We start from the raw sequence: 18,486 nt of genomic DNA, 5'->3' as shown, positions 1-18,486 counted from the left end.
ACACAAAACCAAACGACTTCTTTGATAAGATCCTTGCTCACTTTTATCTTCAAACAACCAGCAAAGCTCACCTGCTTGGTCTGGGAATTCCAAAATGAAGGCATTTGTAAACAAACTGCCCCAACTGGTGGCTCAAATGTTTACTTCACTTTAATTAGATCTACAAGTGCACATTACTCGTTTTAATTTGTAGATGCAACCATGCAGATAATTGTAGCGGTCCCTTCTGAATAAGCTTTTTATGAGCTCATGTAACATGACTGTTACATTTCATGAGCTTTGGAGAGCCCACAGAGAAGCTCAGAAGACTCACCTCTTGTTCAGAGATCCGAAATACACTTTCATGTAAGTCATCTCTCTCCAGTGGGGTTCGAATCTGCCTAATCAAACGATCTTCACAATTCTCCAAACGAAGTCTCATGTTTCGAACTTCTGAGATGTATAGGTTGTAAATGGATTCTTCATGCTCCTCTGTTGGAAGGAAATGGAAGAATTCAAGTAAAACCAAGTATATTTAATGTTATTCTGCCACCACACAACAGATATTCTAAAGTCACAGTGCTATAACCTTGTCTGCAGTGTCTCTGCTTCATCTAAAGGAAACGTGCAATTAACATTAATGGAAAGTGGTCAAGAGGAGAAAGGGATGTGCTAACAATGTAGGGAGAAGAGGAAGCATATCTTCAAATTCTTGTTTCCATGGTTCTCCATCTCTCTTTTTTTAAAAGCTAATATGTTTGCTACAACTATTAAAATATACAAAAACTGAAACTTACACTCCACTTACAGTGAGACCTGCAGGTGTAGGGCAGTATATAAATTCAATAAATAAATAATATAAAACTCACCTTTCCATAAAATAATATACATTTTAAACAGGCAGAATATTGCCCACTATGTAGTTTCACCATTCAGATTGGTCAAAAGCCAGTAAAGAATGTTCTTTACCACAAAAAAGATATATTTTAATAACCAGTTTGAATGCATTTGAAAATTTTCAGATTGTTGTTAATTTAGACCCACAATTTCCCCAGCCAATCATATTTCAAAGGTACCTCTGTACATTTGCAATAACAAGCATAAACAAATGTAGCAAACCGCCCCCCTCATTTCAAACAGATTTTCTCCCCAAGGGGAAATGTGGAAGTTCACAAATTGGGGTCACCTTGAGCATCTTCTCAAGTGGAAAAATGTAAACATCATAACAGCAGGACACAAAATCAACTTCTTGCTTGCCATGTATCATCATCATCATGTCTAAATATGGGCATCCCCCAAAAAACTAATATGCACATCACTTTAGTCATAGGTATTATCATCCCATTTGTGTATGCACAGTGATTAATTGGATTGTTTATGGTTCGTCCAGAGATGATTTCATAATAAGATGGTATTAAATCTATAGAAATGAATCCCTTATCATTTTCTCCAGATACACAGTCAAGCACAGTATATCTCTGCTCCGTACTTATATATTTACTTTAATCAGCTTTCATCTGTTATTGCATTCCTTTCTATATCAGCATCAGCCTGAATGCATAATATAATACATCTATTCAGCTTTATGGAAGCATTTAAGGCTCAGCGATATCATATATTTTCAGAATGGAGATGGAATATTTACAACAGCAAGGAAGAACTTCAAAGACTTTTTTTTAAGCAGATACTGTTTTTCCAAAGGATATAGGGTCCATTTATGACATACTTGCAGATTTATTTATTTTTTAAGGAGAGTAAGTAAACAAATGTAAGTGATGTGGTATGATACTCCTGGTATTTTATTTTGAGAGGAAAAATATGTTCCTTGTACATTTGTGTGTAACAGTAACAGATGTTCTTCCTCTTATTGTGCAACCTGCCAAAATAATTGTTCTATTTACTCACACAAATTATTACGAGCTCATTTTAGGAACCCAATTGAGATCTCAGATTGTGTGCCAGTAAAATGCATATTACATTTTCAGCAATTATGCACGGGCACAAGTTCTTTTATCTGTAATATAACATTTCAATATTTGAATCAGTTCTGAGTGTTATGAACAACAAAACAAACAGAAGGGGAGTCATGGGGAGATCAGCTCTTCTTTTTCCTTCCCGTTTTATAAGTGATTTTCTCAGGAGCATCTGTGTTAATGACAGCTCACTGATTTCAAACAGACACAAAACAAGTATAGAGAGTTACAGTCAGCTGACCATGTGGGACGCAGGACACAGAATATCGCACTTCCTCTGCTGCTATTTGAAAAGCAACATCTTAATGTCTGAACTGGCTCTGAGTGCTCACTGTTAGACCTATGTAACTGCTTACGTGCTGTGGGTTAAACCACAGAGCCTAGGACTTGCCAATCAGAAGGTCGGTGGTTCAAATCCCTGCAACGAGGTGAGCTCCCGTTGCTCAGTCCCTGCTCCTGCCAACCTAGCAGTTCGAAAGCACGTCAAAGTGCAAGTAGATAAATAGGTACCGCTCCGGCGGGAAAGTAAACGGCATTTCCGTGTGCTGCTCTGGTTCACCAGAAGTGGCTTAGTCCTGCTGGCCACATGACCCGGAAGCTGTACGCCGGCTCCCTTGGCCAATAAAGCAAGATGAGCACTGCAACCCCAGAGTCGGTCACGACTGGACCTAATGGTCAGGGGTCCCTTTACCTTTTTACTACATATTCATGCCAAAAGCATACATGCCAAAGTGTGTGTCTGTTTTGACAACACTGCAGCAGCAACTGTAGAAAAAAATAACAAATACTCATGCAAGCTGCTCATTTTTTCCATTTGACACTGTTAAAAAGAATGGGCCTTTGGACTTTCCCAACTCACGTCTTCCACTGGTATCTATTTCCCTCTCTGCTTCTGAAATGAGCACCGCTGTGAAAGAGCCACAGCAGTATAGTTCACATATGTAACATTGAAAGGGTAGTCAATACCATAAGCATCTTGTATGGGAGACTTCTGCACAGTTGATGTGCTATATTTACCTCTCTCTGCAGACTTAAGGAGCTCTTGGTAGTACTGCTTGCACACATTCACCTCCCTTTCCAGCTGAGCAATGTCAGCAACTGAAAAGGCTTTGGACTCCTGGCTGTCTTCAAGGAAGTCATCAAAGCGGGACTGCAAGTTGCTTAAAACCTGCTGGTGTTCACCTGGCAAGAGTGTCTTTATCTAGGAAATATTAAAAATCAGGAGGGGTAATTAAAGTCTTTCTAATGTTGGGCACCATTTTATAAAGCACATACTGTTTTGTCAGTTTCTTAAGGCAGTATTTTAATGTTCCAAAAAGGTAATACACATGTTGCTTTGTGAGGGCAGCACATCAGAAGATGCCTGTAGAGGAATTGCTCTTTAGTAACTAGAAGAAAAGTCAATTGCAATGACTCATTTCAATGAGCAACTTTCAAATACATACAAGTCAAAAACCCACATAAATGTCCTGGACACTCCAACGAGACCACACAACATGCGCTGGGTGTTTACAGACATTGACATATGCACATTTTAAGTTCTTAGTATAAGAAACATCAATACAACACTGACATACCTTCAGCAATGATGCCTACTATGGAAAACATGGAGCTTCCCACAATCTTAGCCAATCATGCCATAAAGGAAGGTTGTAGCTTCTGAATGCAACCAGCAAACTGTTGTTGCACAGATATAACACAGGAATACGGCACGTTACAGAACCAAATATTCAGGAACTGTGTGTGGCTACACTCAGCTTTAGCCACTACAGATAACTGCTTTCGAATCATGGAATATTAGGCTAGGTATATTTTGTTATGAGTGCTGGAACAGGCACAGAACTTACCGAAGCAACATTACTGGCTCGAACAGTTTCAATTTCATTTGTCAAATAGTGCCAGGAGACCACACTCTTCATGTTTACATGTGATTCATGCCACAGGGCCAGGACATTCTGATATTGCTGTTCAATTCTGAAATGCACAAAGAGGGGGTGGGGAATGACCGAGTCTAAATTAATGATTTGTCAAGTGGCAGTCGAAAGGGTACATGTTATAAATTTCCTGTACGCTGTGCATAGAAAAGCTCCTGGAAGGCAAATAAGATCAATAAGGATTTCCATGTTTTGTGCATGCTATGCCAGCACTTACCTGTTTGCAGTGTCTATTGCTTCTTTGTTGGGTGGAGGAACAGTAAAACAGACGGAGGGAACCATGGCCTCATTACCGCTTGGACTAATCACTTTCCATTTTGCCCGATGGGAGTTGCTTGCCAGTACACATTCATCATCTCTGTAAATGGTTATCTGGTTTTCAACAGAAAGATCAGAAAATCTGAATGAGTCTAATATACATATATTGTTCTTACAGCGCACTCCCTTGAACATGTGCCACTAGGAAAGTGACAGGGGAGCAAAATTGGGGGCTGGGGGGGGGCAGGACCCAACAACTTAAGCCCCAATTGGGAAGGCAGGGACTTGTTTCGTTTGATAGGGAAGAGAATTCCAAGAACATGCCATTAACTGCCCATAATTGATTTGAAGAAATCTAAGGTTCCAACCTCAATTTGTCTATAGTCACAGATGGCTTTGATTGGGATGGATGTTTTCAGTGGATTATCTGGATTCCTCGGCTTCAGCTGAACTATTGTCTTTGCTCTCCCCACAAGGCCAGCCACTGTGTTCTTGTACTGCAGGAGCTGTTCTTTCTCTTCCTAAAAGCCAATTTATAAAGAAAACAAGAGGAGGGGAAACATTAGAAGCAGCTGCAAATTAAATGTGTTCTTCTTTGAAACTTAAAAATATATTTTCTGATGTTTGTGATATCGTACAAAGCATTGTTCACATAAACCAGAATGGCATCTATGGTGCTATTAGTACTCTCTAACCACCATTGTTTATTAGGTCAACAGCTCTAGACGGCGATGGTCCATTTGTGTAATTCACCACGAAATAGTTGGGGGCAGCAATGTATGTCCCATTTTCAATAGTAAGGGCTATGAGGGGCAGAGCTTAATTCCTGTGCACTGCTTACCAATCACATTGAGAAACAGTGGTAAAAATTCATGTCCCTGACCTAAGATTCTGTTTGTGAAGAGGATTACATTTTTATTTTATGTAACTTCATGCTCTGCAAGCTGAAGATGTTCCCTGGCTGTTAGCCAGTGGCTAATAATAATAATAATAAAAAGAACAGGATAGTTTCTATATCTGGGCATGTCCTAATCAGTTTACTGGCTTGTGGCCACTGTGCAATCTGTTGACACTAAAAGTCAGTCTATAGGTTGTCCAAAAGCCCCAAATCAGTCAAGAGCTGCAATTACTGCTCTTCTTCAGTGGTGGAAACAGAAAGGTACAGAATACTGCCAAAAACGGTCATCAGGAATTATGAGAAACATCTCATCCATATATTTCACTGACATTGTTTAAGATAATGAGCTTCTTGAATTATTATTTTTGAAGCCAGAATTGTGAAAATAATGGTGATAAGATTAGTTCCCCTTAAGAAAGAACAATTTGTGATGAGATTTCCTTTACTTTTGGGTTAACTGTCTACCTTTAGTACTCTGCTAGTAGAGCACATCGAGTATGTATGCTTTAGCCGAGTATGTATGGAAGATACCTACCATCGACTCTTGGATCAGATCTTCCAGTTTATGAATACTGCTGGACCTATCACAGCTGTATTTTCGATGAACAGCATCTCTTAAATTCTTCAAGTAATCTATGGCCTCTTTGGCATCGTTGAAAAACTAAAATGAAAAAAAACACCACTTTTGATTAAAAAAATACACCATTGCAAGCTCTGTCCTCAAGCGAGTAGTCAGTACAGCAGTCTGAAGCCCAGGCTGATAATCCAAGAGTGTGGTATACTTTCTTATTAGATGAAGGAGACATAAGTTTCTAAAATCAGTTAGAAAACTAAATGAGCCGGTTCACCCCAGGGTATCCCAGCACCAAAGGGGATAAAACCACCAGTCCTCTTTACCCACTGGGCTGCAAAGTTAACAACTCTTTCTGCCTTCAAACATGCTGCTTACAACAGTCTGCAATGCCTACTATATACTTATGAAGTTAACTGGGTACCCTTTTAATGATCTGTATATGCATTACTTCTTTGCAGTTGGGAAAAATAATAATTCCTGTACAAGGACTTTCTTTCCAGTGCAACCTGGGTAAGTTTCTTCTTTCCTTTCCTGTCCCTCTCCCTCCACTCAGAGATGTTTTTCCTCATTGATGATTGTGGTGTGGTTTGTATTGTTTGAATGGAGAATTCAGAACATGCAGCAAAATAATAATTGCTTCTAAAATCAAGTGGGAAAGGTTACTCAATTTCTTGGCCCATTTGAACCACATGAAAATATTGGTGTGAAAAAAAGGAGCTTAAGCCCTTTAGTTCACATCCACTCTGAAAAAATATGCAACAAAACTCATAATAAAAACAGAACAGCACTTTTTACAGACATCTGCAGCAGTAAAATAGGAAGTCCTGTGAAATGTGAAAATCCAGCTTTAGATTTACTGAGGGTCAATATGCTATTATTTGGCATAAAAAAGCATTTAAAAATCCTTTTCTTCTTGCTGCTGTTAAGAGTTAAATCTGTGGTTACTCTACAATAATACCCATGTGTTACGTACCTCAAAATATGCAGTGTTTTCTCTCAGATGCTGTTCAACACATTGGCAAAGCTGCAAAATCCAGCTCCACTGTGTTTGCATTGCAGCTCGGTAGGCCTTAGGGATACAAGCAGAGGAAAGAAGTCATGTTTTGCTGTGCAACAGAAGCAATTCAAATGAGGAAGGGGGGGAGATTTGAGGAATCGAAGCCCCTGCCCTGCCCAATTTTCCTACTCAAATGCCTTCGACTTGTTATAACAGTAGGAAAAGAAATCATACCAGCCTCCGAAAATATCAAGTGCATTTCTCTACAAAAAGCAATAAAACTCTCTGAACAATTTACTTATTAGAATAACTGCCATTTATAACTTGAATTTCTTAAATGCAGTATTTGCTCTATCCCTGCTATGGTAGAACAGTAATACTGTTGGCCAGCAGAGGCTGCTCTAAATACTGTAGATTTAGAATTCTCCCCAAGCATCTCTCATGGAAACCAGTGTTGTTCTCTGTTAGAAGACAAATTTCAACTCAATTTTCTAAATACCCTACAGATAGTGAAATTGATCTGTTCTATCATTATGAAAACAAGCCACAATAAAGACTCAGAGTCACATGCTCCCCCCTCACCTCTCCTCCTCTGCTGCAACTGCAAGAAGATTTCTGAAAGCGTTCGCTTCTTTTTTTGATTACTTGCAGCTTGTCGTTCCACCTGGAGCTAACCTTTTCTATGGCTTGTTTGAAACAAGTCGAGCACAAACCATGGAGTCATCAAGCTACCTTATTTCAACAAACCATAGTTAAAAGTTAACTTCTGTCTAGGGCTCAGACATCAGACTAAATTGTGGTTAATCAAAGGAGAAAGTTTCCAATCTCCTCACAGCTGCAGCAGAGGTGGAAGAGGAAGTGTGTGGGTCCAAGATTTGTTCCAGCTAGTTCCTTCTCTAGATAAATGATGGTGCATTGTGACATCTGAAAGCAGTCTGAATTTGTCTATAAATACAAACTTTTTAGGAGGTACCAAGAGGATATATCTAGTATTAATTTACATAGAAACAACCCCTGCAACATCAGCCCCAACAGTACTGCTTAATAGCCTGAAAATATCATTGGGCTTATCTTCTTGCATAAAAGCCTTATTGCTTCAGAGAACAAACCTTCCATGACTATCTGCTTTATACACACCCTAGTTTCCTAACTGACAACTGCGTGATCACATTTGGAAGTCTAAAGGCACCTGTGGTAGTAGGCATGTATTTTAAAACCAAAACAGAAGCACTCATAAATTTCCAGGTGTTGTTTGGACGTTAGACACATTTTGGACTAGAATCAAGTCACACATTGTAGGCACACGACATGATGCCAGTCTGAAATAAATTCAATGTCCAAACAATATCTGGAGTTTATGAGCAACAGCAAGTGCCTGAACTTCACACCTTAAATGGAAGCAATGTAATGAAACCTTTGCACGTAAGAAAGGCCCAGAAGTTCCCTGTCAAATGAAAAGACAGAACCACTGCCCTGTCACAGGTTACAAAACTCAGCCTCACTGGAATATTAATGGGAACTGATGTAACAGAGTTCTCAGTAAAGTGTCTAAGGCTGAGCGTCTGATGGACAAAAGCATTAAAAACAGAAATCTGGGATGGGGCCAAGGAGGAGAAGGATAGGAATGGAAAGAAATGAAGTATCTCGCAACAGGGTATGGTTGGCTGGCTGGAGACAAGAACTGGCAAGAATGTATGGCTGGCCAGTCCTTGGAAAAGCAGCCCTCCACAAGTGCTACATTTTGTGGTGGTTCCATTTATTTCATGCCATTGTCATGTCATGTCAAAATTAAGTGTATGCTGTTGTACTTTAAAGATAAACACATTTGTTCTGACATAAGCTTTTGTGAACTACAATACACTGCAACAAATGCATGTAGGGATTGATGAATCTGTCTGTTTCAGTTTCTCTCAATTTCTCATTTTTCCAGTATTATTATTATTATTAACGTTGCACAGTATACCACCCTTCAATATAAGAGCACAAAATACATGATCAAAAACAAGAGCAAAGCCAACCAACCAATAACCCCCTCCCCGATGTACAATTGGGGCAGTGGGTTTATAACATGTCTATGTAGAGCCTGACTGTGAAATCAAAAAGTCTTATTTTACTGAACATTTTCTGGAAATGAAGCATGGGGACTACAGACTGCACCCAGAAAACAAGTCTATATTCTGTTTCAGCAGCCCATAAAAAGAGCCTTGAGAGACTCTGTTTCTATTCCTAAGTTATGTTTAACAACCTACCTCAATAGTTAGCCTTGCAGGGTGGTTTTCAAATAGCAATTGTTCTGCTATTTCCTGAACAGATTTGATAATTTCTTCCTTCTGATCAAGTTCTCTCATCAGTTCCTTCCAAATAAAAAGACAATTAGCTTTAGAAGCCAGGAGCAAATAAAAAAGAAAGGTCACATTCAATACTTATTTTTGACTATTTTAACAATGCTTACTGCATGGTAGTCCTTCTTCCGTGCTATATTTGTATTTCTTTCACTCCAGTCATATGCAACCTCCTCCTCTTCTTTCTCATTCAACCATATGAGTTCTCTGGTAGCGCGAGATACAAAATTGTGAAGGGTATCAAGGTGTCTTTCCTGATTTCTTGAGGTGTTCTTGAAAAAGATAGTAAAAGAAATCAATTTTTTTTATTTCAAACCTTTTGTCATCAAAGTGGCATCCAAATAAAAAGTGGGACTGCCAATCAGCAATCTTACCAAGAGTTTTGCATATTGGCTCTCCAGTTTGTGCAATTTGTCTGCATAGCTGAGTTTAAGGGGAGCAGTCATCTGGATCTGTAAAGAACAAATTGGTTCAAAGAATATATATATATATATATATATATATATATATATATATATATATATATATATATATATAAAATGAAGCACATTGCACACATGTGTATATGTGGGGTATATTCCTAATTTTTATATGCTGCTTAATATACAAAATCCCTGCACACTTATTATAACCACAACACTCCCCACCCCCAAAGCTGTACCTCACTGATTTTTGCTTCTTTAAGGCTTGACTCAAATTCTTCAATAGCTTTGTGGACATTCTTGTGATTTTCTAAATGGCTTTCAACGCTTGGCAAATCCGAACCCCATTCAGCTCGATCAAGTTGCACCTTGAAAGCAGAAGTTGAAAATTAAAGTCGAGCCCTCAAGCAGGTGAGGAAAATGATCAGGCACAGACTGAAAATTTTAAAAAAATGTACATGTAAAGATGTTACCTGCATTTCATCTACCCATCTGAGAAGATCCTGAACAAACTTCATGTTGACTTCCTCCTCTGTTAAATTCTGATCGATAAATGCCGATTTCATCAGAGGTTTTCGGATCTGCATCAATTTGAGTGTTTGCAGTGCACCAGAGTCAACTCCTGTTATGTAGCTTTGAATTAACCGTGGTGGGAAACCTGGGGTGTATGCTGGGGTGATGGTTGGAGTCATTCTTGAAGAAAGACCCGATGATAATCCTGATGTTAGACTCGATGATGTCAAGGAGGGTGATAAGCCCTGGCTCAGTCCAGAGTTTAAGCTGGGGCTGAAGTTTGGTGCAAATCCTGAGTTTAAGCTTTGTGTTATTCCTGATATCATCATCTTGGTCTGTTCTGTAGTCAGTGTCCTCCCCTTGCTGTAGATTGAGGAGCACTCTGCTCTTAAGGCCATAAGGTCATCTCGCAGTTTTGCAACCCTGTTTCAAAAACCAGAAAAGCATTTACTGTAGAAGTGAAAAGATCTGGATATCGTCTCGGGATTTTCAAGAATTCTCATCATTTCAAAAACAAAGAATAATGATACTATCTTGTATTTTGTGTAAAATAAAAAAGGAGAGGGTTGTTATTAAGAGTTCAATCCACACATTCCGGTAAACCTTGATGATAAACTGATAGATATATTAGGAATTTTAAAGTGCAATGGAGCTAGATGGTAATGTGCCAAGTAATAGTGTGTGTCTGGGCATAATAAAGCCATCATAATGAAAAGTAGTGCCTCTGGGAAAGGCAGAGACAGGATCAAACTCATCCTCCTCTTTAAGAATAGAATGTAAGGATTAAAGTAATATACAGTACTGTTGTAACAACTGTAGCCTCAAACACAACTATTATAAGGTAAGAGAAAATTGAAGGGATCCATTTTGTCTCTGTGTGATGCTTCCCAAGCGTCTCTTTAAACGTAGGCACAAAAAGAATATCTATTGTGAACTGGATTCTCTGTGGATCCTCCTCAATCAGTAGTGATTTCCACAATCAAGATGGAAAGTGTTCAGTCTATTACAGTAGCAAGACTCTCCCCAGAGAAGCTGTGGGGGTCAGGGCTGACCCAGGAGGTATTGGTGCTTGAGGCAAAAAAACCTCCAAACAAACAACCACCGCCCCTCAGCCTCCTCTGCCACGGGCATGCCATGCCCCCTCCTCTTCCTCCATGGACATGCCACGCTGCTGTCACACACCCCACTGCTGGGCATGCCCTATATTGCTGCCATTGTTGCCAAGTTAGGCCCTTTGCTCTAAGTGCACCCACTTCACCCACTTTGCTCTAAGTGCACCTTAACAAACAGCAGCAGGAAAGACGGCCACTGCAACAGCACGCACCAGCCGTAGGGGCGTGGCAGTGGTGGAGGCAGGGGCACAGCGCACTCCTCAGGCCCCAGATCTGCCACCTGACCTGCAACTGCCTCGCCTCAGCTCATGGGCTGTATCTTTGGAGAATGCAGCTTCTACAATACATTTTTGCATGTAAATGTATCCGTGGGAGCAGATGGACCAAAGAAGTGTGAAAACTTGCTCGATCACATTGAGCTCAATGGGACAAATTTAGAGAAAATTCAGCTTTGGAAAAGTTTTTCTGTGCATTAGCAGGGAGAAGAAGAAGAAGAAGAAGAAGAAGAAGAAGAGGAGGAGGAGGAGGAGGAGGAGGAGGAGGAGGAGGAGGAGGAGGAGGAGTTTGAATTTGATATCCTGCTTTATGACTACCCGAAGGAGTCTCAAAGCGGCTTACATTCTCCTTTCCCTTCCTCCCCCACAACAAACACTCTGTGAGGTGAGTGGGGCTGAGAGACTTCAGAGAAGTGTGACTGGCCCAAGGTCACCCAGCAGCTGCATGTGGAGGAGTGGGGAAGCAAACCCGGTTCACCAGATTACAAGTCTACCGCTCTTAACCACTACACCACTTTAAAGAGACAGATACTTAAATGCCTGCGTTTGACAATCATTTATGGGCATAGATATTACTGTGGGATGTGGGGAGAACAACTGGCAATATTTCAAAGCATCAGCACTGTATAAATATAGCCAAGGATATAGGATATAGGAGATCATGCTAGTGCACTAAGAAGTTGCATACTATGGCTATATTGAAATGGGCTGATGTTCCATGACAACAAGGCTAGCCTCCACCTGGGCTTATGCACTCTCCCTTTTCTCTCTTCTTTCTAGCTTGGTCATGCATGGCAGACTGGAAGCTTCCACTTCCAGTTTTGGATTAACTGCAGTTTAGTGTGTAACCAAACTGTGGTTACTCTTAACTATGGTTAGGGAAAAAAATGTGTGGTTTGAAATTGGCTTGTTTCCACTAGCTGGATTTCAGTTTAGCGGCAGTTCAGGTTAGACAACATGGCAAGCTACGGTTAAGCTAAAATGAAAATAAAGCTTAGACATAAACTACAAGTCAGAGATGCTTGCAAATTCCAATAAGCCGTTTAGTCTAAGGATCCAGGTAGCCAAGCCACAATCTACAGAGGAAAAAGGTTTTGCCATATTGCCATGCCATTTAAGTTATCTAGTTCAGGACCATTTTAGTTACATCTGGGAGACTGAAATTTCTGGTGTATGTGGACATCCTTTTACTTTTAGTGTATTTCTGTTAAAATTGCAGATATTACCAGCTGCAGCCTTCATCACGCTTTTGCATAGCTACTGATAGGACATAAAATGAATGCACCTATTTCTTTCTTTTTACATGTTATTTAATTTATCAATAGCATAATAACATCATCTCATTAATTTTCAATTCTGAAAAGGAAAAAAACCCCAAAATAAACTAGTAAAAGAAAAGAAAAATATATAACTCAGGTGAGGGTAGAGCTTGTTACAACTAAGTATTGTCATTTGTCTACACAGCTTACTCTGCATCAAAAAAAGAAAGAAAAGGGGCTTTCACAGGCTAGAGAATAAATTCTTAAGCATATATTCACATAAGCTCATATTTCTACATAACATAAATGCACAAACCTCTGGACCAGCTGATCTGCCTGATAATATTTTCCATCAATAAGAATCTGGGCATCCAAGACTTGTTGACGCAGCAGATTCTCACATTCAAGTAGATAACCGGCGATCTCAGCTTCATTCTGGAACTGCAGACCTGATTCTAATCGCTTTGCATCCTGTGTTAAAAATACAAATTGAATTTAACCATGCAGTTAACTGGAGAAGAAACTCTATATAATATACATGGAATATTTTGTACCATTCTGAAATTTACAACAGTTACAATAGTTTACAATAGTTATCTTTATTCAGACATGCTTTACAATGTTTATCTGTGGATTAACGTACATGGTAAGATAAACCCAAGGTGAAAGTCACATTATCACAGTGATGACCAACTAAATCATATTCCGAATAAACTCATTAAGATCAGCGGACTTAAGTTAGTCCATTGTTTCAATCGATCTAATCTGAGTATGACAGTCAGATACCTCCCAGATACTTGGGGGTTTTTTGGCTACCAATCCACATTTTTATATATCCATAAAACAGCATGCTTCGTCCAGTGTGTGCAGCAAAATAAGGTGGCAATGATATTTAGACAGCTAAACCAATGTTCATGTGTAAAAACCTATAATCTGCCACTTCCTTAACCCATTACGTGCACGCTCTCTCTCTCTATGTGTGTGTGTGTGTGTGTGAAGATTGTGACACTTAAAATATTAAACATTTTAGCTTTTGCTTTCATCAGTAACAACTCTAGATTTCAAGTCAGTTATTGGAAACTAAGGTGATAGTCTTAAGAATGATGAGAATTGAGAGAGTTTACAGCAAAGTGAAAGACTTCAAGCATCCCAGGATCAGACTTTTTCTGTCGGAAAAATTTCCCATTCTGAGTGGTTTCAACTTTCTACATTAAAATGCCTTCCACAAGGTTGATTTTAAGCTTTCTCTTTGTTATGGCTGAAGTGCTTTAAAAATGGTTACAAATGTGATGAATATACCAACTGCAGGGAGGGAGGGAAGTCAAGACTCGGCAGAGTCAAAGGGAATATATGGTGATAATAACGATTGTTAGAAAAAGACTTGCAAAGTCTTGCAGGCGATATTCTTTTTACTGAACAGGTTTGCCAGACAGTCTGTTTTTGCTGATGGCATTTGCCCTAAGATAACTACAGCTGATGCAATGGTTGGAGTTACAATAATGTAACAAAGGACTGATAGCATTTTGTAGGTTTGGAGGCTGGAGGAAAGCAGTGATAGGAGATTTGCTGGTGGCTTTTAAATGGTATTATAACTTGGCTATCGAGAGGTAGATGTCTTTAACTGCAAGGTGGTAGCTGGATAAAATTATATCATGACAGGGTTGTGGAGTTCCTTTTTAGTATCCTCAAGGGTCTAAGCCATAGGCAGCATTGTTAGGGACATAACCTTTGCACCCATTCTAGAAATTGTAAGTCATCCTCCACCACAACCACAAGCTTTATTAACCTGCCGCATGACATTTCCAGGCAGACTACCACATTCTTACAAACTCATTAATATTTTTATTTAAAAAATCATCCAATTCTTGGATACTATAAGGAACAGAAAACTACTGGATTTACAGACTGACCCCTCTAAAACCTAGGACTTGGAGAATATTGCCTAAAAGCATACATGCACTTTTAATCATTTTCACAAACTTTGCTTGCAAAATTATAGCACCTGTCTTCTTCCTAAGAATTATCTCCACCCTTAGTATTCGCAGGGTGGAAACAGATGCTATTCTCAAGTGAGGCTGTGAACATACATTCTCCACCCTAAAAACAAATCACCTTGGAACCCAACAAGTGTATGAATTTAAAACTGTTAACATTCTTTAAGCCTGTCCATTTTGTCTGCCACTTATTAACATCAGCTTCCACCTCCATTTTACACGACTGAGGAAATAAGTTGCATGCTTTTCTAGGATATCCCAGTATGTTCTAGCTCCTGTCAACCAACAAAGAGGTATTCTTCTCGTCCTCACAACTCCAAGAGACGTTGTGGTAATTCCAATTATACAAACAGAAGACATCAAGCCAACAGATGGTGATTTGGTACTGGTCACCCAGGAAGTACATGTCTGTGCAAGAATTTTAATCCAGATTTTGCAGCTTCAACTCCACCCCTTTATCCAGTGGTCTATGCTGGCGTTTTTTATATACAGATAAGAAGACAGGAAACTAGCTATCCAAATACACTTACTGATTGCACAGCATTTCGAGCAAGAATTAGTTTGTCTTCGCAGCCCAGGCTGTCTCGCTGAATTCTGTTTGCAATCTGCTGCAGCATTTCTAACCTAAAAGAAGTCAGAAGTTAAGACAAATCACATGGGGCTGGTCATTAACATCTCGATTCTGCTACCAGATAAAAACGCACCACATTCTGCAGAATAATACCAGCACTTACCTGGTTCCTTCCTTGGGACCATTGCCAAAGCTTATACAAGAATTAACAAGGGTAGGACCACAGTTAACAGACAAGAAGTTTTCATTGGAATCAATGCTGGTCCGGGTGCTAGTGCTGTTACTAAATACAGAGTCACTGCTGTGGTAGCCGTAACTGTTCGCATTCATTTTTTTACAGCCAGAAAGCTATCCCGCTGGTCATTTAAAATGTTGTGAAGACAAAATGCCTGCAAAAACATACAGCTTCCAGGGACTAGATGGCTTTAAGGACAAAAACCAAACTCTGCATCCTTAAATAGGTCTCAGCATGCATATTCAAAGCCCTGCAAGTAACATTCTCATTCCTCTTCAGAAGACTTCGCCTTCAGCTATATATGCCAATGTGGGCTTGGCTTTTGTAGCTTGAATTGCCTGTGCAAGTATGGACTAATCAGAATGATTTGGGTGTTCACTCGGAAAGAGGGATGCCAAATATTTTATGTAAGGCTCATCCAATTTCAACAAACTAAACGATTTGAGGAGTGGGGAGGGAACTCCCCTTCAACAGTTTCACAACCTTTAGTCTCCCTACACTTAGCATAGGTTTTTCAGTAGTTTCTCATCCAGGTCCATACGCACTTTACTTCAGAAATGTTGCTTCAGAAATACTGCTCCAAAAACATCCATTGGCCCCATACACAGCAGTCTAGACATTTGCTATAAACAGTATTAAAGCTTATGCTCTGGCTATGTCCCTCTTAAAACTATACATAGCCCCCGTTGGAAAGAACTAAAATTAAGCATGTGTGGTTTGTTCACTTTAAGTACATATAACATGCATTTATTAATTTAAAAAAATCAGGTCAAAATATTAAGATTAATCATTATCTTCTAAATAGGAAAATTAGTGCCTGCCTTGCCATATTGATGCCACTTTGTTGAATTTAATGGAGATACTGTGGTTTAAAAGGTGACAGTGAATCAATTATTTGGACTGCTTCATCACTATGGGTTGTTTGTGTGTGTAATTCAGAATGTTTGCCAAAGTTGGTATATGTATTTTACCTCCTCCTGGCAATCAGTAATCATGTTAATGTCAAAAATGAAATCCAATGGCATTCTTTAGCTTTCAGCTCACAGAAAATCTCAATTCTTATTCATGTTTCAAATGGTAAATGAGCAGCTGGGTTCTTCCTCTGTTAACCCTCAAGGATGATGCCTGCACACTATCTTCTCTTACTCCTATTATTCAATCATTTCATGTTGTATAAAACCCCACCCATATCACGCCATTGCTGCTTGAAGCTATAAACAAGTTGAGCTTTTCCTTAAAAGACTGTGCTGGCTTGCTATTTGGCCCTTGCATGCTTGGCGGAAAAAAATCATACTGACTGCTGAATAGCATGTAACTACCCGTGTTAACTCCGGGTGCATGGTTGCCTGTGATCCATGTCTGCATTAAAGTATACTACGAACTTATTGCTATATGATCCTGTGACATGTCAGCTCCCTATCTATTGACTTCAGCACCACTTTTGTTAGGTCAAGAAGATTTGTGAAAGAGACCTAATATTTACCGTATATAATGTGAAAACTATTGTGTTCCAGTCACAATGAAAGGGCTTTATCACAATGAAAAAACATTTGGAAAATGGGATCCCAAACTGCTTATATGAACAATGGGAAGCAATTGATCATTTGGGAAGCCCATTTTATATTGAAATTGACTTAGCAAGTATAGCCTACATGCACATCCTCCATCATTTATAAGACTAGATTTACTCTTAGGGACTGGCATTTTCTCCTCTCCCATACACTAAGGCAAATACAGTTCTCTTAATACACAGCCTCAACTTTCTTAAGTACAAGTCCTTCTTCCCTCCATCACCACTGAAATCTCTGTAAAGCAAGTGGAGGATGAAAGCTGCAACTGAGAAGAGATGGGAAGGGCTTAGTCCGTTTATTCCCATGCTGCTTTTACCCCTTGCACAGCAAATCCTCGTGAGCAAAGCCCTGCTTGTCTCCTACTACAAAACTTGCTTTACTTAAACTTCTACCATAGTTTAAATCAGGCATAGGCAAACTCAGCCCTCCAGCTGTTTTGGGACTACAACTCCCATCATCCCTAGCTAACAGGACCAGTGGTCAGGGATGATGGGAACTGTAGTCTCAAAACATCTGTAGGGCCGAGTTTGCCTATACCTGGTTTAAATCCACAATTGTCATCTCAGTGTCTCTCCACAACCACTTTACTCAAACCTCTATGGTTGTTAGAATAGAGCGAGGAGGTTACTGAAAGGCAGGGGAAAGAACTTTCAACCTTCTCCCTCTTCTATTCCTCCATTGCCTCATGTGATAGATAAGATGATAGATAGATAGATAGATAGATAGATAGATAGATAGATAGGATGCGGAACCCTCAAATATTACAAGGTGCAATCTCACGGTCATGCATTTCACTCCTGCAACCACGTTATCCTTAACATGAAGTTCCAGATTTAATGTAGTAATTAAGAAATGCTTTTTATTTCCAGAAAACACACATATATATACAACACCCACCAGCTGAACTTAGCATCTCTAACTCAGCCTTTCTCAACTTTCGGTCCTCAGATGTTCTTGAACTACAACTACCATCATCCCTGAACACTGCTCATGATGGCTAGGAATGATGGGAGTTGTAGTCCAACAATGTCTTGAGACCTAAGGCTGAGAAAGGCTGCCTAACGAAACAAGTTAATTAATTTATTTAGTTTCACAAACTGTATACACTGCTTGACTGTGAAAAGCCTCAAAACGGTTTACAAAAATATAAAACAAGAAAATCAAAACTCACACCCAAACTTTAAAACATACAAAATACTAAAACGGATTAAAATTACCTCAACTTTCTAAGCATCAGGGTAAGCTTGTCTAAACAATCATGTTTTTAGCAGGCGCAGAAAAGAGTACGGTGGAGGCACCTGATCTCAATAGTTGATAGGATTGCTCTTATTAATCTACTCATCTTAAAGATACAGTAACATATATCATGGTGGGTTGTGTGTGCAAAAGGGGCTACCGATTAGGAGAGGGAGAGACACGGAAAGAGAGGTGGTCTGTATGCAAGTGAGAGTTGAAAAAGGATGGAGGAAAAAGAAGGTGAAGGTGAAAGTGGTGTGGGGATGTGCAAAGGGGCTGCAGAATAGGAGTTCAGAAAAGGCATGGCTATGTTGGGGGGGGGTGATCTGTGCGCAAAGAAGAA

The 18,486-nt window shown here is 39.6% G+C and overlaps 1 protein-coding gene across 37 annotated transcripts in view; it reads right to left on the bottom strand.

Annotated features, from left to right (window-relative positions):
- DST (dystonin) overlaps positions 1-18,486 on the bottom strand; it is a 301,155-nt gene that overhangs the window by 153,747 nt on the left and 128,922 nt on the right. For all 37 annotated transcript variants that reach the window (XM_077926290.1, XM_077926284.1, XM_077926293.1 and 34 more), the window contains 14 exons: positions 15,061-15,154; positions 12,853-13,007; positions 9,851-10,313; positions 9,617-9,745; positions 9,330-9,407; positions 9,066-9,227; positions 8,863-8,967; positions 6,590-6,685; positions 5,578-5,703; positions 4,513-4,665; positions 4,104-4,258; positions 3,800-3,926; positions 2,970-3,153; positions 314-471 (listed from right to left, as the gene is read on the bottom strand). In XM_077926290.1, the coding sequence (XP_077782416.1) occupies positions 314-471; positions 2,970-3,153; positions 3,800-3,926; positions 4,104-4,258; positions 4,513-4,665; positions 5,578-5,703; positions 6,590-6,685; positions 8,863-8,967; positions 9,066-9,227; positions 9,330-9,407; positions 9,617-9,745; positions 9,851-10,313; positions 12,853-13,007; positions 15,061-15,154 (2,185 nt within the window). The remainder of the gene's footprint in view (positions 1-313; positions 472-2,969; positions 3,154-3,799; positions 3,927-4,103; positions 4,259-4,512; positions 4,666-5,577; positions 5,704-6,589; positions 6,686-8,862; positions 8,968-9,065; positions 9,228-9,329; positions 9,408-9,616; positions 9,746-9,850; positions 10,314-12,852; positions 13,008-15,060; positions 15,155-18,486) is intronic.

Source organism: Podarcis muralis, chromosome 3 (genome assembly GCF_964188315.1).
Source record: "Podarcis muralis chromosome 3, rPodMur119.hap1.1, whole genome shotgun sequence".
NCBI lineage: Eukaryota > Metazoa > Chordata > Lepidosauria > Squamata > Lacertidae > Podarcis > Podarcis muralis.
Note: the sequence above shows the minus strand (reverse complement) of the source record. Positions and strands in the feature narration are given on the sequence as shown.